This window comes from Crocuta crocuta, unplaced genomic scaffold (genome assembly GCF_008692635.1).
Source record: "Crocuta crocuta isolate KB4526 unplaced genomic scaffold, BGI_CrCroc_1.0 scaffold223, whole genome shotgun sequence".
Taxonomy (NCBI): Eukaryota; Metazoa; Chordata; class Mammalia; order Carnivora; family Hyaenidae; genus Crocuta; species Crocuta crocuta.
Window position 1 is genome coordinate 1,411,851 of NW_027529426.1, and position 24,071 is coordinate 1,435,921.

The 24,071-nt window shown below is 39.7% G+C and overlaps 1 protein-coding gene across 1 annotated transcript in view; it reads left to right on the top strand.

Annotated features, from left to right (window-relative positions):
- ATP8A1 (ATPase phospholipid transporting 8A1) overlaps positions 1-24,071 on the top strand; it is a 203,370-nt gene that overhangs the window by 90,133 nt on the left and 89,166 nt on the right. Inside the window, exons 23-24 of the mRNA XM_077758868.1 lie at positions 9,587-9,725; positions 12,907-12,971. Of these exons, the coding sequence (XP_077614994.1) occupies positions 9,587-9,725; positions 12,907-12,971 (204 nt within the window). The remainder of the gene's footprint in view (positions 1-9,586; positions 9,726-12,906; positions 12,972-24,071) is intronic.

Here is a 24,071-nt window from a genome sequence, read left to right on the forward strand (position 1 = left end):
ATTTGAAAAAGTCCTCTGGATATTGTTATCCCTATTGACAGTCATTAGAGGAGAGGATTTAGGACTTTTATGTCCATCTGTAAATATCAGCATCACCTCTGCTGACGGTTGGACAGTTTGGGCTCCAACACTTGCATTCAGATGGTAAACATCTCAGGATTTAATAAAAATAAAAATCTAATGCTATGGGTTGTTTCAAGATGTTGATGAAACATCTTTTTTCTATTACCAAATGTAGGCCAAGAGGCAAAAAACATTGATTCCAAAGAAGACAAAATCACACAGGAACAAGAAGGTTCACATAGTTAAAATGCAAAAGGGATTATTGAAATCATATTAGATACTCGGGGTGTCTTGACCTAGTCTAGGAAGGGGAATTGTAGCATCGCTGTGGATTGTGTGGACAGTAACAGCTCTGCGTCTGCTCCCCACCGCTTGTGAGAACCTAGCTTCCCCTTCCTTCAGACAGTGCACCTGACCTGCTCTGTGTACTGTAACCTGCTTCTTCTGAGAAACAATTCATGTATCTGGACTTATTAGGTTATGAAACCAACTATATAATGCTGGTCTGCATTTTTTAAAATCCAACTTTTAAAACAATTAGAACTCATTTATATGTATCTGGTCAGGAGAAATTACAGATAAGTAACAGAATAATTATGGAGCTTTATGCTTCATTAGCAGTGGTTTCTCTGAAATTTCTCACCTTGTTCTTTGATCTGTCACTTTACATTGATTCTAACATCTTTCTGAAACAATTTTTTTTTTTTTGGTCTCATCTTCGTACTCTGTTGCCGGTTTCCCTTGAAAATTAATAGTACAGAGGGCTCTGATCTTATCAGGGAAGATTTTATAATTAAATGATTGGTTGAAATGGGAAGGTGTCCCTTCATGGTAAATATAGATTTCTGAAAACGTTTTATATTTATTTGCTTCAATAGAGAAATGCAATTATATCTTTAGCATTACACAGATCACCTACTAATTGCCTCTAGTGTTTATGAAAGCAAATTATTTATCTTGAGCAGTAATAGAAAACAGTGAGATATAATAGTGGGCAGTGATTAAAGCAGTATTTCCCTGGTGATCAAATTGGGTTTTTTTCTTTTTTTTTTTTTTTCTTGTTATGAGGCATAGATTGTGAAATATGTTTTTAAAAAATGGCAACTTAGCTGATGCAGTTTCATTTAATAGATTATGGTTCAAAGAAGATCATTTCTGAGCTTAAGGGTAATCAAGCTAGGGGTACCTGGGTGGCTCAGTGGGTTAAGTGGCCGACCCCGGCTCAGGTCATGATCTCACAGTTTGTGAGTTCGAGCCCCGTGTCAGGCTCTGTGCTGATGGGTCAGAGCCTGGAGCCTGCTTCAGATTCTGGAACTCCTTCTCTCTCTGCCCTCCCTTGCTCACATCGCTCAAAACTGAATAAATGTTAAAAAAATAATTTTTATAGAAGAGTAATCAGAACACTGCAACTTTGACAATCTAGCCCTCTTTTGAATCAGAGAGCAATGTTTTACACACACATTTTGTAATTTCTGTAACTTCTATCCTCCACTAGATTGAAGCCTCATGAGAGCAAGGACTGTTTTTCTGGTATTCATCACTGTGTTTCCAGTGCCTGCCTGTCTGTCTGGCCTGTATTAACTACTGAATAAATATTTGATGAATAAATAAACAATTCAATTAAATAGTTTATTCAGAAGCCAAATTTATTTAGTAGGTGCTTGCCTAATGAAAGCCTGGCCCCTATTACTAATATAGTCCATATATATGTGTTTTCAACACATGGAGGATGCTCATATCACATGTGTTGTCACTGAAGATTAATTTAAGGATACGTTGGGGGGGGGAAGAGCTAATAATTCTGAAGAATGCATTCTGTAGAAATGTGGACACAGCCATTTTGAAAATTTGTCGTCTTAATTATTTAATCTTTGAATGTGAGAAGCACATGGTTCGAAAGCTTCATCAGCACATGCCTGAACACACAGCAGCTGTGTTCTAGGCTCTGAGCCACAGCAAGGGAAAGGGACAGAGTCTGTTCGGCTTCAGTGCGGGGAGACAGGCAGTGCGCTTGTAAACTGAAAAGTGTAGTTCCAGACTACAGTGCCTCAGGCACTGAGATGAGTCACTGAGGTAGGACAGTGAGGTGTAGTGATCTTTTTTCCATGATCTCCTCGACTCCTCCCTCAAATGTGGCTGCCATTTCTGGTATTCCATGAAGACTGCTTTGATGTGGCATTAATATCGATCAACCATTACACTCAGTGTGACTAAACACTGTAGTTTAGCACTGTTCGCTACACGTGGCAACGAGTGGTTTCGAGGATTCCTAGAAAAATATAGAACTTAATGGAAAACAGGACTTCTTGAATGTCTATGACTGCCAAGTTCACAGTAACTTCTGTATTAGAATGGAATGCCTTTTCAGATAAAACTACCACTTCTATTCTTAGAGGCTGCAAATATCACTTTCATTTGTACTAAAAACTGAAATGTACTAGACGAAAATTTACATGACGTACTAGTGATTTCATGGTTTAAAATTCCAGTAGTTTCCTGTTTTACTGTTTGCTTAAGAATGTTTGCAGCCTGTCAGCTCATCTACTGAGACCTGACACTTTTTGAGCATTTACTGAACTCAGGTCCTCTGCTCTTTACCCTAATTACTTAGTTAAAGGGCCTATAAAGTGGAGTACACAAGATGATGCATTGGGGTGAGAGAATGTTAAAACTTCTGTTTCTATTTATATTTGATCTCCACTTTCTTATAATTTCTGTTTATTCTGAAAAGTACTGGATTTACTGATATTCACAGAATATGTTACAAAAATAGAGCAATGTCCTAGGTAAAGATCATTTCCCAGAAAGATCCTATTCAGTCTGAATTAATTGGCCTTACCTTGCTGATGTCGAAATTCCTAGGAAAATTACTTGCTGAACGATACATATCCAGTGGTTGGCAGAGCAGGGATTCAAATCCCTGTTCGGTCTTAATTCCAAATGCCATGTTAACAATCCATATGTTAGTCTATGGGTTTGGTTTAGAAAAAAGCAAGAATGTATGTAAAATGTTATAAACCTGAATGATAAAATGTAACCAAGCGTGTAGTTGCCTAATCACCAGATCAGCACTTGAGAGGCATGGCATGGTTAGGACATGTCCATGTAGGAAACGAGGTAACCTCTCTTCACCCTGTTTTCCTTAAAAATGAAGGGAGAAATTTGTGTTTCATGATTTTCCTTCAACTTATCTTTATATTTAAAGTACTTAAGATTCTCTTAGATCTCTGTTTACATGCCTGTCTTCTCTGGCCCGCTAGATCTCTTCCGATGAGCGTTTTGTGGTTGATTTTCCACACTGGGTGCCGCTTTCTCGCTAAGAGAAGATGGATGTTGTTTTTGCAGGCTACACCCAATCGCCTCTCAAATCCTGATTCCTTTCAGCTGGGTGTGTGAATTCTGACCTTATTTGGCAAGCCGTTGGCTGCACGAGAGCTCAAATATGATTTCTGTGGTTCAAAAAGCACCAAGCTAAAATGTACTTCTTGGCCTTGGGAAAATTAACCGGTTGCACGATTTCTCCAGAAGCAGGCAAATGAGCCATTCCAGTGATTTAACGCTCTTTGTCCTAGGGTTCTGTAGCCCTACTTAAACTGAAAGGAAACAAGTATGAGATTCTCTCTCTCTCTAATTTTTTTTAAATAAAACCCCGTTGTCATGTGCTAAAAGCCACAAGAGTAAATTCCACAGTGGAATGCAGAACAGAGAGGACCCTGGCAACCTTTGCAAGCCAGCGTTATACAGTGACTAAGAATCACATACCCACCAGCACATCTGTATTCCAGGATTGCCATATTTTCAAGCTAAAAAACATGAGGACTGCCATAGACTCTTAACTGGTCTTGTGGCCTCAGTTTTTCCTAATCTATCCCTAGTTGGCCACCAGTACACTTTCTGGAGTGTAAATCTGATCCCATCCCTCTTCTAAAACTCCTCCCCCAAATAACCTTTGCCTTTGGAACGCTGCACATAACATCCAGACCCTTCCATTTCCATTCTCTACCAGCTTTTCCAGCCCCATCTTTTTCCTAACTTACTACTCAGAGTTTGAGACCACTGATCCAATTTCATCCTTAGAACAATTCTACTAAATTAGTAGTATTTAAATCACTACCACGCCTCACCTCATGTATTATTTCCATATTGTCTGGACAGCAACGTCTCAAATACACTATGCTTTTGCATACTTCTGCCTTTGCACATGTGATTTCTTCTGTTTGGAGTTCCTTTGCCCATCCTCTCTCACCCCTCCCCACCCCAGCTAAGTTTTAATTTCTATTTAAGGTCACGTGTTAACTCACTTTGGATTGGGTTTTTGAACCACCCAGACTAAAGAAGATATCTCTTCCCCGTGTGTCTCTCTTGTACCAGCAGAAAATGTTTTGTTTACTTTTAAGGTAGCGTATAGCATTTGGTAATATGATTATTTGGGGAGGGCACTGTTTTTCTCGGATGGTAGCCCTGTATTACAGTTAAAAGATTTTGTCTGTAGTTTGGGGTTGCAAGAAGAGAGAATTGGGACCAGAGGATCTGAGGCCAGGCTAAGAAAGAAAGGTAGGATTTAGACAAGGAAATATCCAGAGCATTCAGTCCAGATGGACTGTGCAGAAACGGGCTGCTCACATCATTCTGTACCAGGGGTCTGTAGACTCCAGCACAAGGGCCAAATGCACCCACTGCCTAGCTCTGTAAGTCAAGGTTTATTGGAACCCAGCTCCACCCACTTGTCTCCACATGATCTTTGGCTGTTTTCATGCCACGACAGAATTGAGGGGTTGCAGTAACCCCCAAACCCTAAAATATTTACCCTCTCTCCCATTACAGAAAAATGTTGTCAACCTTGCTCTAAAAAAGTAGTCATTAAAGTGAGGTCCTCAAACCCAGAGTAGTGTTACCATGGCACATTCCCAGATTTCACCTCAGACCTCCTCGATGAGAAATCTGTGTGTAAGAAGCCCTCCAGGTGATGCTGAAAACCCCCATTCTAGATTCCTGGCCTCATGGCTAGTTACTCGGGGTTTGATCATAGCCAAACAGCCAGGGTATAGGGGAAACAGGTACCAGTAAAAGGAAAGGAGGTACAATCAGAAAACAAGGCAAGGAGGAATCCAACAAAGAATCTCTAATGGTACATTCTAAAATATAAATTCCCCAGAGGAAGGAACCCACTGTTGTATCCCACCCTCTTGCCCAGAAGTACCTGCTTGGAGTGTATCTGAAAGAATGAGTGCAGGCGTGCATGTGTGCTTGGAGAGGCGCCTGCAGATGGAAACAGAGAAATAGGTACACTTTGCAGGGTAGCTCTGGACGGAGTCTGAAACTGATTCAAAGAAACAAAGTCATGACCAAAGACTGAAGAACAGAAACAAATGCTTAAAAACCTAATGATTTGAATAAAATTCTGCCTTTCTTTTAATCTCACTTTTACTTCTCATTCGATGCCTTTGGGTATTGATTCCTGGGACTTTGTTCTTACCAACGGAGCTTAGCCGTACCTCTGTTTGACCTTAGATCACTTGTTCGGCCTCCCCAAAGCTATTCACTGAATTAATAAATGTAAAGCACTTAGCAGTGTCTGGTACATTTTTTCTAGTAAGAAAATATTTCTTCCTGGTCAGAATCTTATTTCATATTGAAATATAGGTTACAAAAAGCTGCTAGTATTTATCTATTTTACTCTAGTAGGAAAACTTTGCTCACCAACATTCTGTCTTTGTCTTTAAAGAAACTTCTGCCAAATACTCCATGTTGTAATCTGAAGCCCAAGTTGTTTTGAGCTTGATTGTTAAACTTTTTATCATTTAAGAACATTATCACAAACTTTTAAAAAATACAAAGTCATCTAAGTACTAACCAAACATTTGCTAATATGGTAATAAGTCCTTCTGAGGTTCTGTTATTTAGCTAAATATACAATGAATGGGGAAAACATAATTTCCAAACCGTCATGATACATTTTACCATACAGGTTTTAAGTACTCTGCATGAAGGCTTTCATCTTGACTAAGGTCGAGACTTTACATTTATATGCCTTTTTAAAATTCTGCATACATTATGAACATCTGAAAGAGAAATAAGATTGTAGAGGGCGTTACTAGGTGAATAAATATTATTTCATGATTTTTCAGTGATAATTAAATCTACATTATGTCGAAGAGTCCTCAACCTGAAACCTTTATAACTTCTGGCATAGTGACATTTTGAAAGTAAAATTACTGTTTGACTTTTTTTTTTTTTTTTTAATTCCGTAAATGCCAGGGGAATTTTATCATGTTTCACCACTTGCTGAATATGTAATTCCCATAGTGGCCATTAGTGGCCATCTGTGTAAGGTAATACATGTTTGGGATGAAATTGATTATGGCTTAAACACTCCTGTGTTATGATCAGGAAAAGCACGCAAAGTTCACATCTTTTTTTCTAATGGTCATTATGTAGCTAAAGATATTAATTTCCAGGGGCAAACAGCCTATCGCTCAAGATCTTAATCTCACAATAAATGACACCAGGGCCAAAGGAAAGGAGGCTGCAGAGCCTTTCACTAAAATTAGTAAACACTGTACTCAACGAGCTCTTAGGATAAAAGGAAAATTAACAGTCTTGGGGACACAGTTTTTCTTTTGTAGGCTTCAGCGTAGACCCACTGCAGTTTTGCTGAATATTCAGAACAGTTTCATTACCCTTTTGAGAAAATCCTGTTATTAGAGCCACCAAGTTGGCCTGCTTGTAACTTTTCTCTGCACGCTCATTGCTGATCCTACCTCTTTAGTCCTCATGTTATTTTTGCCTGGTTTGAAAAATGTCTCCTTTTTACCTGTGCAAATTCAGATGCTTTCCTTCTTTCAAATATGGCTTCAAAAGGATCTTACCCATGCTGTTATTTTATTTTTATTAGACTTGTGTGTGGTAATGTGTGCCTGTACACTTCTTGAGCTCATTTCTCCCCTTAGAGCTACAAGATACACAAATATACTTGTTTATGTATTTCTAATGAATGTGTTCACTTTTTGGCTCTCTCATTATCTAATTACCTCTGGATTTTGTGAGACATTACAAGAAAAAATAGTTTGAAAGATTTTAAGATTTTCTAAAATCTTGTATTACCGAACAGTCCCCATGATTGTTTAAAAAAAACCTTATCATGCTTTCTGTGGAATATTTGACATTTGAACACATATATTCTGGTCTTCTCTGGGATTTGGGCCAGGATGATTTAGCTGCAGATGCCCTGAAAGTACCTGAAAGAATGGATAGAATCATTGTCTAAATGTTAAAATATAGCAATTGTGATGTTGACATCGTTGATGCTGAACTGTTCTTCCTTTTCATTCTTAAACTTCTTGATGATAATTATTCATCAGGGTATGATAGATTTCAAATCTGCTTCCCATTAAAGATAATAAAATAATACTATCTCCTTAAAGAAGGGAATTTGCCTTCCTGTCTTACATATTATAAACTCAGAAGTCATGCATCAAGAGTATCTAATAGCTATATAATTTACTTGTAATATATTGAAAAGAATATGGTCTAGTTTGCAGCAATACTTGATAATATTTGGATTTTGGATTTTTTAACTTTTTTGCCCTTCACTCAGCAAACACTGAATGCTGACTGGCCATGTTCTGGAGATACAGTACAAAGACAAACAAGGTGCGGTGCCTCCTCTTGAACAAAACTATGAGTCGTGCATTTAGACAGTTAATCTGAATATGATAAATTAAGATATGTAAAGATGAGCAAATTTCTGTCAGGGCACTGTAGAGGGGAAGACTCATTTTAGAAGACAGCTTCAAGGAAGCAGTAACTTTTGAGACTGGTCTTGAGGATGAGCCGGGTTTCTCCAGGCAGAGCAGTGGAGGACGCATGTGCCTCTGTACACGTACATGCACACAGAAACACTTGCGCACGTGCATAAACACCGATGCCTACACGTGCCCATCTGTTTTTAAGCAATGTGGCAAAGACTATTTAACACCCGTTCCCATGCCCCTTCTGTCTTGCCATCCCACTACTGAGGCTGGAAAAGCTCAGAACTGATAGTGAAACATGGCCATGTAAATATAAATAAACAAATACAGCCATATTTGGAAATCTGCTAAGGACTTTTAGAAACACTTTTGCTTTCAAATAAGAGATGGACACAGTTGCCATTGCCTCCTTATTCTCGTCATCAGTTGTGACAGTGATAATTATAGCCGTGGCAGCCACCTTGAGACATTGAGAGAGTCTTGGAAAGTGAGTTGAGCCATCAGTCTAATGCCTACAACTGCCTGTCTCAATACTACTTGCAGAAGGAAAACCAAATCTTTAGTTAAGCCATTGTTAAACTTTTTCTTTTATAGCCAAGAGCATCATGAGTGATATACTCCTAAGCTCTCTCTCACTCACTCATGTTACATATATTTTAACCGTATTTCCCAGGCCTACCAAGACTTCGGACTAATTTTAAACTTACACTTTGGTAAATAATAAACAGAACTTAATGTTAGAAGGAAGACAGAAAATGGAATGCTTCCTTTGTTATTACCAGTTTAGACATTATCCTTAGCACTTGATTTCCCTTCTACCTACACTGTCCTTGTCTGATGTTTTAAAACAAAAATGAAGGCAAGAAGGGAGAAAAAAACTTGAAAAGAAAGATAAATGTTGAGGTAGAGGGTCATCCTGGTGGTTAGTTTGCCCAGAAAATCCAAGAATCAGTTGATTGTGGCTGAGTATGTCAGTTTGCATTCCTATGTATTTAGGGACCAAGAACCGTTACCTGTACCTCTGCGGTGAGCCAGGTTTCCCTAACAACCACAAAGTTGTTCTCTTTTCCTTAATTTAGGAAGATGAGAGTAGAAACCATTCATCTTCTTTGTGAGTGATTAGAAGAGCTTTCTGCAGAACATATTGATTCAGTTCCATCTTGTATGAAAGATACCAGCTAGTGAGCAAACCATCTTTAGCAGACTCTGGCCTTCTACTACACCAGTAGGGAGTAATGTGGAAATCACCCAAACTGTTCTTTCTTACAGAAACTGATGCTATCACTTGGTTTATGTCTCTCTTCCTCAGCGTTTCTAATTATATGCTATGTGCGCATTTTCTGACACCGCATCAAATTATAATTTAATTGCATAAGCATTTATTTTTCATAAGCATTTGTTCTTACTCTTTTTCAAACAGGTCATCAAGATTGCTTGTTTGCTACGTTGATCTTCCATAGTTTTTGTTGTTTTTTAGTAGCTGCCTGCTCCTTTTTAACTCCCTTTTGATTTCTCCTTTCTATATGGCTTTTTGTTTTGTTTCTATTTTTAAAAATCAGCTGCCTACCTTAGAGAGGAGTAAAGTACTATAGGTATCTTCAGTTTCATGTCAAGGTACTAGATTAAAGTCAGGGATCCTTAAGAGAAAACTCAGTGGGATACTTGGAATTTACATCGAAGTCTACATATTACCATTTAGTCTCTGATTGAAAAACATATACATACTCTAGTTCTTAAAGAATCTTAAAATTGTTGCGGCTCATTTTCCCCAGAATCTTCAGCTACTTGGAGCTACAGCCATTGAGGATAAATTACAAGATCAAGTGCCTGAAACCATAGAAACTCTCATGAAAGCAGACATCAAGATCTGGATCCTTACAGGGGACAAACAAGAAACTGCCATCAACATTGGTAATTCACCTAATTCAAGCTTTAAATCATGATGCTTTTGAACAGTTTGACCTATTTTAGAAGATAAATTTGAGATACTTCAAGATTTGAAAGATTTGGTTTTGTACGATTTCTATATTTAGGATACTGCTGGGCTTATCTGTTTATTTATGGCCCCGGTGCCCCTTTAAATTTGCAGTGATTATGTATACCTGCAAACCTTAGCCCTTGCAACCACAAAATAACCCTCTCTCCCCTTTCTGTCTCTGCCTTCCCCCACCTTCCATCCATCGTTGACACATGTAGGTAACATTTCTGCAGTTATCTGCGAAAGTCTGGAGATAGGGATTGTGGCAGACTCGTGTATCGGCACTTGTTTATGTGACCCCAGGTTATTTCTGAGATGGGAAGTAATGTTGCCAGCCTTCATTCATCCTGCAATGAAGTCATTGTTCACAAAACAGTTTTATTAGTCAGCTTATGCTGCCATAACAAAATAACACAGAGTGGGTTAAACAACAGGAATTTATTTCCTCGCGATTCTGAAAACTGAAAAGTCCAACAAGATTGTCCACAGGTTTGGTTTCTCCTGAAGCATCTCCTGAAGGCAGGATGGCTGCCTTCCCTCTGTGTCCCCAGCTGGCTGTCTTCTGCGGGTGCACACTCCTGGTGGCTCTTTCTCTTCTCAGAAGCACACCAGTCCTATTGGGTCATGAACCTGCCCTTCTGACCTCATTTAACTCAAACTTCTGGAAGGCCCAATCTGCAAACATTGTGGGTGTGGGTTCCAACATGTAAAACTAGGGAGACACAATTCTGTGCATAACAGAGATCTTCCTGAGAAGAAAAGCTGGTATTTGGTGTGAGACCCATAGTACCATTGGTATGCAAGGCAATGTCACTCTTTTTTTTCTTTCAATTTGGTAATAATAGATTGCCTGAGCACTGTAATCCCTGACATAGATTCAACCTTTGGATATAAATCCTATGAGTTACATCCAAAACTCTCCCAAAATTGAAGAAACCATTCAAAGGTACTGACAGCATGAAATCACATTTTTACAAAGTCAGTATCAAGTGTCATTATTTAAGAATCATTTCACCAATATTCCTTTTAGAAGTTTTAGTAATCACAGCATTCTGTGAATATAAAACTACAACAGATTTATAGCAAAATGCTAGGCGTAGAGAACAATTAATTTTTAAAGGATATTAGTATAAGTGTAAATCTGTAAGCCAAACAAATGGTTAATTTTGATTATTCACAGTATCAGTGGTGTTAGAGACAAACGGAAAGAAGATGTGCAAGAACACTTCCGATTTGGGAGACATGAAAAACACAAATATGCTGAACAGAAAACATGACGACAGCTAGAGGGAGGCTATCTGGTGGCCAGAGTGGTATGTGAGGAAAAGAAGTGATCCTGAGAATCGTTGAGGGTATGGAGCTATTATGACAGTGCCTGTGAAGAGTATGGAGGTGGCTTCTGGTAACATTTAACTTTTAGAGTCTTGGGCCATAATCATTTGGATCTTTTTCTAGAGTAAAGTAGCAAATGTGCATTGCACAGGAGGATTCTGTTGTAAGTCAAGAGGTCAGGAAGAACTCATTGAGATGAAGACCTTTGAGAAATGACCTGAAAGAGGAGAGGGAGTTTGTCACTGGATGATGAGGGAGAGCAGAAATGCAGAGGGGGAGAGCAGGTCAGCAGTGTAACAACCCAGGTTAAACAGGGCCTCCCAGACTGTTGTAAAGGCTTTGCATCTACTCCAAGTGAGATGGGAAACCACTGGATGGCTCTGAGCAGAGGAGAGACATAGACTGACTTTCCCATGAAAATGATCATTCTGGCTGCTAGGCTGGCTGAGAACGAACTGGGAGGGAAGCTGGTGTGGAAGCAGGGAGACCGGTGAAAAGGCTGTTCTATTAATCCAGGTGAGGCATGGTGGTTACTTGGACCTGGGTGGTAACCGTGAAAGTGGTGAGTAATGGTTGGAATATGTGTGTTTTTTAAAGGGAGAGCCCATTGGGTTGACTAACTGATTACATGTAAGGTATGAGAAGAAGAATGGACTCGAGCATAGTACCAAGGGATTTTAGCCATAGTGACTGAAGGATTGAATTGCCATTAACCAAAAATGAGGAAGACCGAAGAGAAGCAGGTTTTCTGGGAGGAGATCAAGAATCCAGTTTCTGGGATATGTTAAGTTGGAGATGCCTGTTTTACACCTAAGTGTCTGTTCTTACATAGGCATATGAGAGTCTGGAGTTCAGGAAAGAGCTCTAAGCAAGGATATAGGAGTTCCAGAATGGTCACTGTTTTGATGGTATTTAAAACAGTTGTATCAGGGCACCTCGGTGGCTCAGTTAGTTAAGCATCCAACTCTTGATTTTGGCTCAGGTTGTGATCACATCCCCATCAGGCTCTGTGCTGACAGTGTGGAGCCTGCTCAGGATTCATCCCCCGCCTCTCTGCCTCTCTCTTGCTTGCTCTCTACCTCTCTCTCTCTCTCTCTCAAAATAAATAAACATTTAAAAAACTATAGTAAAAGAGATCACAGAAGGGTTAGGTTAGATGATATTATTTTAAATGTGATGGTAATATTTTAAACACGAGCCAGCTGGGTCACTTGTTTTTCTCCAGCCAAGTTCACCTGTACACAAATGGGTCCCGAGTAGGCAGAGTCGGTTTGGCCAGCAGGTGATTTTGCCCCGCTGCAAGCACAGCATGGCCAGGGAGAGCAGCACAGTAGAGGGTATGGCAGTAGTGCGGGGCAGGGAGGCGGCGGTGGGGTCCGCGGTCCACAAGGTAGCCCGACAGCCTCCCGCACCCTTCTCCAGATACCAGCGTCTTCTCCACGTGAAGGATATTCCATATCAACGCGTTCCTTTTCAGGACATTGAGAGTCATCACCACATTCTCTTTCCGTACTTGTTTCTCAGGACAGCCTTAACTTCCCAGATGTTAGCCTTGTAGCCCTCCTGGAACAAGCAAGAGCGTTTCTCCTTTGACTTCTGCAAACCTGGAAAACAAGTGTCACCAGTCCTAACACAATAGACAAAGCTTTAATTTTATCTAATAAAATAGATGAAAAGTAAATAAAATTTGATATTTTTACAATATTAGCACTTTAACATCTTCACCACTGCTCTCTAGAGAAATGAATTCTATCCATTAATCTACTCTATGTTTGGACATAGGCCACTCCTGCAAACTTTTGAGGAAGAACATGGGAATGATTGTTATAAATGAAGGCTCTCTTGATGTAAGTAAAGTTAACTTTTTTTAAAAAAAAAAATTCCCTTAATAACTTAATCATCTTGTTTTATTTTACATTCCAATAGCTATAGAAATATTTGATCTTCCTTAGGTTAAAAGATACTTCTTACTCTTGCTCTGCTGTAACACAATGCGTACAGTTTTGAACCATACTGTTGTCAGTAGACCCCAGCTCTGCATCCCTGACAGCAAAAAGGAGTTGCTAAATGATTTGCTTGATGGTGTGAGACAAAACTGCTTTGCACGATTCTGTCAGGACGTTACGGAGTGACTGCATCTTGTTCGTGTCTACCTGGGAATTTTGTGTGTTAAACATTTAATATCTGCTTTAGCTTCCAGTGTTAACATGTATTTTGCTTCTCTTAAAAATATATATATATGTATCTGTGAAACCTGTTGGACAGCATGAAATCACCATTCCTAAAAGAAGAGTCATGTTATATTTTTTTAATGTCCTAACTTCTAGGCTGAAATATAAATTCCTTGGATGTCCTTCTTTCATGGCTGTGATCACATGGAGTTATATTTGGGAAAGAGGGAAAGATTTGTTANAAATGACCTGTTAAGAATTTCAAAGTAAAAAGGTGACTGTTTGTAACTTAAGGTGGAAGACAGAATGGGGGAGGTGACTATACAACTGCTTGAAATAGATATTGTGACGCAGAGGGCAGAGGAAACCTGATAATTAAGGATGTGGGTAAAGCTGAGAGGCCAGGTAAGTAGAGGGGATGGTGAAGAGGCAGATGTTTAGTAGAAGTCAGGTGGCGAACAGAAATTACAGGTCAGAAGTATTTGACTTCTGATTCTTAGATTGGATTGATGATCTCTTCATTATTTGTCCTCAAAGCAATCCTTGGGATCCTTTTCCCCTTTCTGGTGAAACCTTTGAGAAACTTGTAGCCTAAAGAATAATACATGATTTTGAAACCATGAAAGTTGTTCACATCTCTATTAATAAGTACATTGTGCGAACCAGACTTTAATCCTAAAAATACAACAACAACAACAAAAAACAACCCTAGCCTGTGGTTGGAAGACTGTCCTTTTTATTTATTCATCCAGCTAGGCTCCAAGGGCATGCCACTAGGCAAGCACTCTGTGGGCTCTGCCATTTAGAGCTCACAGTTGTCTCTGTTCCCCACCCCTCATATTATTAATTTGGGGTTTTTTCAAGTTACAATATTTTGAAAAACTAGAACTCAGATAGCCTTACCCTTCAAAAGCTTACAGATAATAAGGGAAGTAAAATGCATGCAAGTAACAGTATAAAACAGATGCATAGATAAGGTGGGTATCTTGCCATGACACAACTGTGAGACTGGGGGAAGTATTAATAAAGTAAGCGACAGTGAGTTGGATGGGGGTGAGTGGCTGAGTAATGGAGGAATCCTTGAAATAGAAGGTGAATACAAGTAAGCTCAAGGTATATTTGGGGGCATAAAAGAGGAACACTGAGCTGCAACACAAGGTTATAATTTTCTGAAGTATTTTGTTTGAATACATGTAGGCACATAAGGTAAAATCCAGGTTACAGAAAGGGACAAGTAGAAGCGTTACAAAGTGAATCTCCCATCCTTATACCCCCACTACCCAGTTAATTTCCCTAGGACCAGCTGTCAGTTCCAGTTGCCGAGTGTTCGTCCAGAGATATCCTGCCATTTCCGGGGGATATTTGTGTGTATCTATGTGCACGTACTTTGTTACTGAACACAAATTACAGCATTTGCTATCCACACTGCTTTATACTTTGCTTTTTTGCTCACTTAATATGATCTTAGCAGTTGTTCTACGATAGTGTATGTGAAGCTACCTAATTCTTTTTTTAATGGTGACACAGATTTCAAAAGGAAACTGTAAAGAATGACAGTGGAGGATTAAAACCAGAAAGATAGTCTCAGGTCAACTATGGAAAGCTGGGCCAGGTTTGGGAATTTGCCTCCGCAGGCAAGGGAAGCAACTTCATCAGCCCCTTAAGAGAGGTGTGATGTGTAGAAACAACCGACCATAGACAAGGGCAGAAGGCCGGGGAGGCATGGGGTGCAGGCAGCAGACCAGGGTAAGAGTTAGGTAAGAGGAGATAGGGACGCCATTGCCATCCATGTTGTGGGAGAGAAATTCAGGGAGACTTCTCCCATGTGGTCCCTGCGGAAAGAAGGAGCCGTCGAGAGTGGTTCCAGAACTGGGCCGCAGTTGTTGACAATACTACAAAAGCCTCCAGGCAAGCATTCTCCTAGTCCCTGTCGATGTATAGGCCTTTGTCAGCAACATGGGTTACTGGTAGTAGATGGTTTTCTTTCACTTGAAAGAAGTCAGAGATAAGACCTGTGACATTGAAGCAAAAGCATCACAAGCCATGCTTGACCTGTCACATGATCTTTTTTGTCTGGATATAAGCTTTCACCTTACGTAGCGTGTGATAGCAACGCTTCTTGTTTTCATCTCTTTCATCATTTTCCTCCAACTTGGATGAGCACATTCCTTATGTGTTGTGGGTATCGAGTGATACAACTGGTGATCTCAAGAACAAAAAAGAAAAGGGAAATACTGAAGATACTCAGTGTACTGCATCATGTATTGTTAAGCCAGTGGCATTTATTTGCATTTTGTTTTCAGTGGTAACTCGCATGGCATACACACTTCAAGGGGTACCTGCACTCCCTGTTTCTACTGAACCAAACATAGCTGGGACTCTCAAGGGAACACACAGTTTCAGGAAAGCAGGGTCCACGTCTGTGTGTTTTGGTTTGCCATTCTCTCTCAACGCCCAGCAGACTGCCTTCCCCATAGTAAATACTCCATAAATACGTGAGGATTAAGTCACAGAGTTAATTTTAAATTAAGGGTTTACCTTTTTAAAAAAGTTGTATATCAGTTCTAAATTTGGCAGTAATCGATCTTATGTGGTTTGTTTATTGTAAAGTAGTTAGAAAGGCTCTTAGCAATTCAAGTTGACAGTGTGATGTGGAAGGTCATAGGCAAACCGTGGCTGATGGATTAGCACTCACTTCTCCAGCTCTGGAGAAGCTGCCACGCATTCCCTCCCTGCTGTCTGGGGCAGGCCATTCTCCCAGGGAGTTAAGTGGTGACTTTACAAATCTGGCTGTTTGGGGTCAGACCCTCTCTGGTGTGCTCATTCGCTTCTCAGCAGGAAAGGACACATCACTTTGCATAGCCCCTTCAGGTCTTGTGTCATAAAACCCACGGCTAAGATTTCAAGCAAATCATTAGATGTGCTAGAATGCCTGCAGATAAGTCATTATTTATTTTCCGTTGTCACGGAAAAGCAAAGCATCCTGCATGTTCACATTGTACTGATGAGGATAAACTATGGGTTTGCCATTCCATCAGCACAAACAAATAATTAACATTTAAGTAATAAACTTAGTCGGAATGTTAATGTCTCAGGAAATAATATAACAGTAAATAGGTTATGGGTATATGTTTCATCAAGTGACAGTTTTAATGAACATACTCAGATTATTCCATGAAATGGTACAGTTCTGCCCTATTCTGAATGTGGGACCCTGGGCAAATTGAAAATAGGTAACTTCACTGAGCCAATTTTGCTGCCCGTAACGCACGGGTAATGTTACTGTTGGCACAGGATGGCTATAGTTAGTACAGGGCATGGCACATAGAAGAAAGATATAAAATTTTGTAGAAAAATAGTATTTTGGTAGCCTGCAAGTTGTTTTGCATAGTGACCATTTTTATTATGAAAGATACAGCATTCCCCCATCTTTTAATTTTTTTCTAAGCAAGATATAAATGTGGATCTTCTTTTGCAGAAGTGATACTTATTGCTATGAATTGTGCAGATTTTATACGAGATATTCCTAATACTGTTAACATTTTAAAGTTGAATCTTTTTTTTATGTTCAACTGGTGTAAGTAAAATACTGTATTTGTGGCTTTTGAGTTTCCAAATAGAAAAACCTTTTTCCTGGCAATCACAGTAAAGGAATTTTTTGTCTTCCCATAATATAGCACATGTCCAAAAAAAAAGTTATTTGGATTTCTAATTTTCTCATTTTGAGTTTCAGTATAGTTTATCTGTCTTGAAAAATTAATGGCCATTCAGCATTTTTTAAGACCTTTAGGTAAATGTATAAAACCAAACCACAGTTGAAAATACTGAATGAAAGTCTTGCTCCACAGATCCAGTACGGAAATCTGATGGGCTTTTCTGCCTCTGCTCATTCCTGGCTTCCTTCATAGCAAGGCAGCCTCCTTGGAGCACTGCCCCAAGTTTACACCCAGTTACCTACCAAGCTATCGTCTAATATTGACAGCTTCGGGAAAAGAGTGCGTTAGAAACCTTGATCATGCTTTTCTCTTAGTTTAGAAAGTAAGAATTTCATAGGTCCGTGCCATGAAGAATCCTCTAAAGTTGATCAAAATCTGTTAGGTATTTGAAATAAATTGATCACTTAGGTAATTTGTATAATTTTTTATTGTGCTACTTTGAACCACTTTAGTAGGAGTTCTGACTGTGTTCGTGGTATGAGACATTCCCTGAAGGGTCTACAAAGGCAGGAATTTCAAATTCCCAGTGTGAAGGGTATATTGTACTTCTAGAACTGTAATTCCTTAGCAATGCCCGGGAAGTATCCCAAAGAGTTCTCAGGAGCCCCTTCCACTTAATGACCTCACTCAAAGGGATTCTTCTAGCATCACTTTTATATCTTTAGTTTGTCATGATTTGTTCAAACTCTGTCTGCTAAAACTGGAAATGTCTAAAAATGTGAGCTAAGAACTAGGGAATCTCCATCTGTCTTTAGCTCCCAGTGTCTAATTAAGGCCTTCCAAAATGTACGAAAAGCCCTATACATCCAGATTCCACTATCCTCATCTGCCAAGCCGGGGGTGAATGGGAAGGACCATAATTTCTAAAGCTATTAACTCTATAGGTTCCAGAACAATCTTTCTGAGTCTCATGTAATATACCCTTAAGCTTGGTCTCTCCTTCTTATAGCATGTCTTTTATGTGGACAGTTGTTTGATGTGTCCTGGAAGGTAGGGTGGGATCTTAAATCCATTCTTACCGGTTTTCTTTCTCCTTTCTACTGTCTGGTTTCCCTAGAAAACAAAAAGGGGCAGAGGAAAAATTATTTACTACTATATTTATTGAACCAACAGGAATGATGGTTAAGTACGTATGTAGAGGGCTTGGAGAAATAAATTTCCTACACTCAAAGTCAAAAGGCTTTCCGTGTGTACCAGTTTAACTGTGGAGAAGCCCTGCCTACCTTGCCTTGAGATCACCCAGGCAGCTTTCCTAGGCAGTCTCTGCTGCTGTAGACATTCACGTTCAGCCTGATGAGGAGTCAGCGCCAAATATGAATGGATCCCAAAAGAAAATGCAGCTTTCTGACTTTCTGTGAAAAGAGAAACCTACTACTCCTGCGGGGTTCTAGTCCTAAGAGAAACACTAGCTTATGTTTATGAAGTGCTTATTTTTTGTAGTAGGTACTGGAATAAGGGCTTTATAGAACAATCACACTTACACCTGACAACATTAGTAGGCAGATAGTATTATCCCATTCTATTCTATTCAAGTTTAACTTCACCTCCAGTGCTAATCAGCATTTGAGGATGTATCAATATCCTCGGATTCCAGGGTCTAAGCAAACAGATTTTTCTGGGCCTCAGCTGCCAGCTACTCTTTTAAAAACATAATAATATCTATCTATGGGGTACATTGTGCGGATTAAACCAAACAGTACCTTTTAAATACTTGTAAACAACAACCAAGATGTAGTTAGCACTTTAAAAATATGGACCATCATCACAACCATCATTATTATTTCTTTTAGCATGATTATTCTCAGGGTGGGTGGGAGGCATCCTAATGCCAGCTGCTGTAAGAGATGATCTTATTTTATTCTATTTTAAAATATTTATTTTTGAGAGAGAGAGCATGGGGGAGGGGTGGAGAAGGAGAGAGAGAATCCCAAGCAGGCTCCATGTTATCAGCTCTGAGCCTCACTCGGGGCTTGATCTTACCAACCATGAGACATGACTTGAGCCAAAATCAAGAGTTGGATGTTGAACCAACTGAACCATCCAGGTGCCCCCCAACCCCAACACCAGGACCCGTAAGAGGTGATTTTATACAGCTGTCCTTCTCACTACTTAAACCTCTCTACTTAATTTGAACATGAGTCCACCCCAGCCCAGGTTTATGATTATGGATACCAGTGTTTTTCTTCACTGATATATAGAAAATGAATTGTTAACCACGTTTGGTATTAACAAGCCTAAGAATATATATTTTTCAACACCATGGTAAAATAAAGCCCTTTCTGGGACTGCTCTTTTTTTTTTCCCTAGCTGAATTTGATTTTCTAACACCGTGTAAGCTTCAAAAATAACTTGCAGGGCATTCATGATATAAATGGTGAGGTTGTCATCTGTATCCTTTTAAGCTCAACTTATATGTATTATGCAGACAAACCTCACTGTTTGGGGAACCAGCCACTGTTGAATGGCCTCTGAAAGAAATCCAGAATAAGCAAGTTATTGACTTGAGTCCAGAAAAGGAGGGGGCACAAAAGAGAATTGGGGCTACTTCAGGTTTTGTCTTGATGTGTCCCGCGAGTCCAATACAATACATTTTGTATTGCTTTGAAAAATAGTTTAGGCAGCTTTTAAACCACACTGAATTTCCCCCCACTGCCAGCATGGCAGCTTTAGTATTGGGAATTTTCTTTTACCATGAGCAAAACTGTTTCAGCTTTTGGGCCTGAAATTTTTAAGATCTTAGTTTAACTTTCAAGGTGTTAAAATATATCCCTATCAGAAGCAAAGTTCTGTTTTTATAATGTCCCATTTGCAGGATGATTGTTCAAATAGTGTCTGACACACGGCTTACTCCAAGTAGCCCTCAGTGAAGAAAGCCAACTTTGTTACTTCTGAAAGAAATGTTAGTAAAAAATGTAAACACTACAAAAAATGAAAATAGCACATGAACAAATAATCTGTTCTCTTTTCCTCTGATTGAAGACACTGCCTGCCACAAACCGAAGTTCGTGGTTGAAAAAGTTCCATCAAACACTTTGTTTGGTCTCATAAAAATTAAATGTGTCCCCTTTCCTTAAACAGAGCTCTGTAATCTTGGCTGGTGTGCAGAAGCCTCAGTGAAGTTGTTTACAAACTCATAGTATTTCTGTCTTGAGAAATTATTCCTACCCACAAGCCTGAATATGCTTTATCTCCCCCCACCTTCTCTCTCCTTTTGGCTGAACATCTGAACTCCTCCACAAGTTTCCTGAGTCCTAAAATTACAGATAAATGCTTTCTAATCAGCCTGTCCCTGCGACTCTCCCCACAGCTTGTTGACATTTTTGAGGGTAGCAGGCCATGCCTTGTGACTTTTTTTTTGCATCTCTACCACCCGTTTCTTTTGATGAGTCAGCACAACCATGACATTGGCAGTTTAGAGGACCTACTATGTGCCGATTATGTCTGCCTACATTAGTTTCTGCTCTGAGGTGCTGGTGGCGTTCATCTCACTTACAGGTAGAGACTTGGAGTTCACACAGCTAGCAAGTGCAGAATCCTGTACTTCAACCTAGATCACTCTAAGTTCAAAACTATTCTTTTTCTTTTTTTAAAATTGTTAATGTTTTTAATTATTTTTGAGAGAGAAAGACAGAGCATGAGCAAGGGAGAGGTAGAGAGAGACAGAGACCCAGAATCCGAAGCAGGCTTCAGGCTCTCCACTGTCAGCACAGAGCCCAACACAGGGCTGGAACTCTCAAATTGCGAGATCAGGACCTGAGCCCAAGTGGGATGCTTAACCGAACCACCTAGGCACTTCTTTTCCTTTTTTTTTTTTTTTAACGTTTTATGTATTTTTGACAGACAGAGCATGAACAGAGGAGGGGCAGAGAGAGAGGAAGACATAGAATCCGAAGTCGGCTCCAGGCTCTGAGCCATCAGCACAGAGCCCTATGTGGGGCTTGAACCCACAATCCGTGAGATCATGATTTGAGCGGAAGTCAGCCATCTAACCGACTGAGCCACTCAGGCGCCCCACCTTCCATTTATAAATAACCATACCTTCTCCCGTAGCAGCGGAGACTCAGTCACAGGAGGAAGCGTTCTGAGAGGCACCCCACACACACATTTTCTACTTTGTCCCTCCCTCCTTTCCCACTCACCACTAGGACTGCAAAGCAGCTGAAAGACAGATGCCCTTCTGGAAATCTGTGGCATTTGGGCATCTTGTATTTGTGGAACTTGGAAAAGACTTTACGTTTCATTTTACTCACACATCATCAATTGTATGTAAGATTTTATTGAATGTACCTATGAAATAACAGAAATGGCATGCATTTGGGATTTGCACTGAGAAAATACATCAGATAATGATTCTTCTGCATTCCTACATTAATTAATTCAAATCATTAGGAAAATGGACCCAACATTAGCTTTCTTTGTGGTTCTTTCTTTGTGGGGGTAACAATTTCTCACAGGCCCCCAGTTGTTAACTTCCTCCAAACTGTTGATTTGGTAATTTGCTTCTTTTCAAAAAAAACCGGCTGTATGTTCTGAGCAGCCTCTTCCTGGCTGAGTTGAAGGCGGCATGAGAGACTGGATGTCTGCCGACCCAGTTCCTCTAGAATTCTTCCTTCTGTGTTTAAGTCACTGCCGCCACCAGAGAATATTTAATACCAAGCTCAAAATAAGGGTTTAGGAGGCTTTCAGTGGTGGTTTAAAATAATTACCATGAGAACTTGGGTAAAAGCCTTTATCCACAAAAGTATTTAAATTATATAATTACATCTCCTGCTTCACCCTTCCTCTCTTCCTCTGGATTTGTTTCTCTTTGCTGTGTGCCCCCACCCCAACACTGAAACGTAGCCTCAGACCCCGATTCGACACGTCTCTGCCTCTCTCTAGCGTACCCCAAGTGAGACTAGATGCCTCGTGAGGAGTTATTTGCCTGATGGAACTGATCATAATCCCGCATCCCAAACCTCTGCCCAGGGGCCAAGAGCAATTTACCCAGCGCCACAAGGTCCTCTTCCTACCTTCCATTTTGTGACCCCTGACCTTTCTGATGGCACGACCCTGCTGAGAGATCGGCCTGTTTCCTCAGTTGCAGAGTTTTATATGTAATCCCACTGTGGAAAACCCGTATCTGTGTATCAGCAAAGCATGGGAATTTTTCTGTGTCTCTTTCCCCTTTTCATTACATTTAGCAATATGTATTGATTAAATGCATTCCCTTGGCTGCCTTCCACTAAGCAGTTTTGGAGGACCCCTTTGACCATATGTTTTTAATGATTCCACCTTCTGTCTGCCCTTATCCACTTTGGAAAAATTACTCTACATTAGTTTGATTCTATACGAATATGTCTTTTAGGGTTATGTTCTTATATAGTCTGGGAGTTTAAAAACACCAAAGCTTTTTGGTCAAAAACTATGTCCAAGAAAGCTGGTGATCCTACTGGAATAAATACTAAATGGACCAATTATGTATGAATGTAGTTTCTCTCTATGCTCAGGCATACGTTTTTTACAACTTACTGCCGCCTGCAGTAGCCAGTGGAATAGTGGATATATGTGTTATACAGACATATATGGAAGGTCCAGTGTTCCACTGAATCAATAACACATTGTCGAAAAATAAGTAACACCCAGTGGTTTATCCATGTTGCTATTATGGGAGTCATAACTCACTCTTTAAGAACTTGCTAACATTGTCCATACTTGATATGGTCATAATGTATTATTAAGAATGTTCTTGGAATGTTCTGTTAATTTGTAATTTGAGGGTGTGAACATTTGGAAAGTGTAAAAGTAGAGAAAGAATGAAATGTTATTTGACCATAAATTTGTAAATACCTCGTGGCTTAAATGATGATGAGGTGGGGCCACAAACCACAAAAACAGCTAATAAAATATATGTTAGTTTAAGATTCTTATATATGTGTGTGTGTGTGTGTGTGTATCCTCTTATTTGACATTTTAAATTAACTTATAATAGGTTTTAAAAGGTAGACCTTTAGCAAGTTAAAGTAATGTTTTTTTCACCCCCCAGGAAATATTTATTTTTCTGCTATTAAAAAAACAATCCATATCTACAAAGTTAAGTAATGGCATTGTATCTTAAGAACATGCCAGTAAAGCAAGGCCTCTGTGGGTTTTTTTTTCCTTCTTTAAAAAAAAATATTTATTTTTTTATTTGGGAGGGGTCAGCGGGGGGAGGGATAGGAGAAAGAATCCCAAGCAGGTTCCACACTGTCAGTGCAGAGCCCAGTGTGGGGCTCCATCTCACCAACCGTGAGATCATGATGGGAGCCAAAATCAAGAGTTGGACATTTAACCAACTGAGCCACCCAGGTGCCCCTGCCCGTGTGTTTTCTTTATCATTAGTTATTTTAAACCAAGTATTTATGAAGCACATTTGCATGTTTAATGTTATTACATGCAACATTACATACATATAATTTTACATTCTTTTTTAAAATTTTTTAATGTTTTATTTATTTCTGAGAGAGAGAAAGAGACAGTGTGAGCAGGGGAGGGTCAGAGAGAGAGGGAGATACAGAATCTGAAGCAGGCTCCAGGCTCTGAGCTGGCAGTCAGCACAGAGCCCGACGCAGGGCTCGAACCCACAAACCGTGAGATCATGCGCTGAGCCAAAGTCGGATGCTTAACTGACTGAGCCACCCAGGCACCCCTAATTTTACATTCTTTAGGGGAGCTTAAAGTCTAACATATATATTGATGTGGGCATCTACACACACACACACACACACACACAGAGAATGCCAAGTCAGTTTATAACTTTCAAGTTATTTTCCACTCAAGAGTTGTATCAGGTTGGAGACAAACTAAAAGATCTAGAAAAATAATCTAGTTATATAAATAATTGTCTTCCTACCATATACCAAGAGCTCTATGCTGTATGAGAGGAGGAAATAATGCTAACTTTTCTAGAGTTGAGAGGAAAACAGATTTCCAGATACTTATGCAGTAGAAGTAACTGGTAGAGTTTAATGTTAGGTGGATTGAAATAAATTGCCAGTGGAAATTTTCAAAGGGAAACTTAAAATTCTCCTCATGATACCGT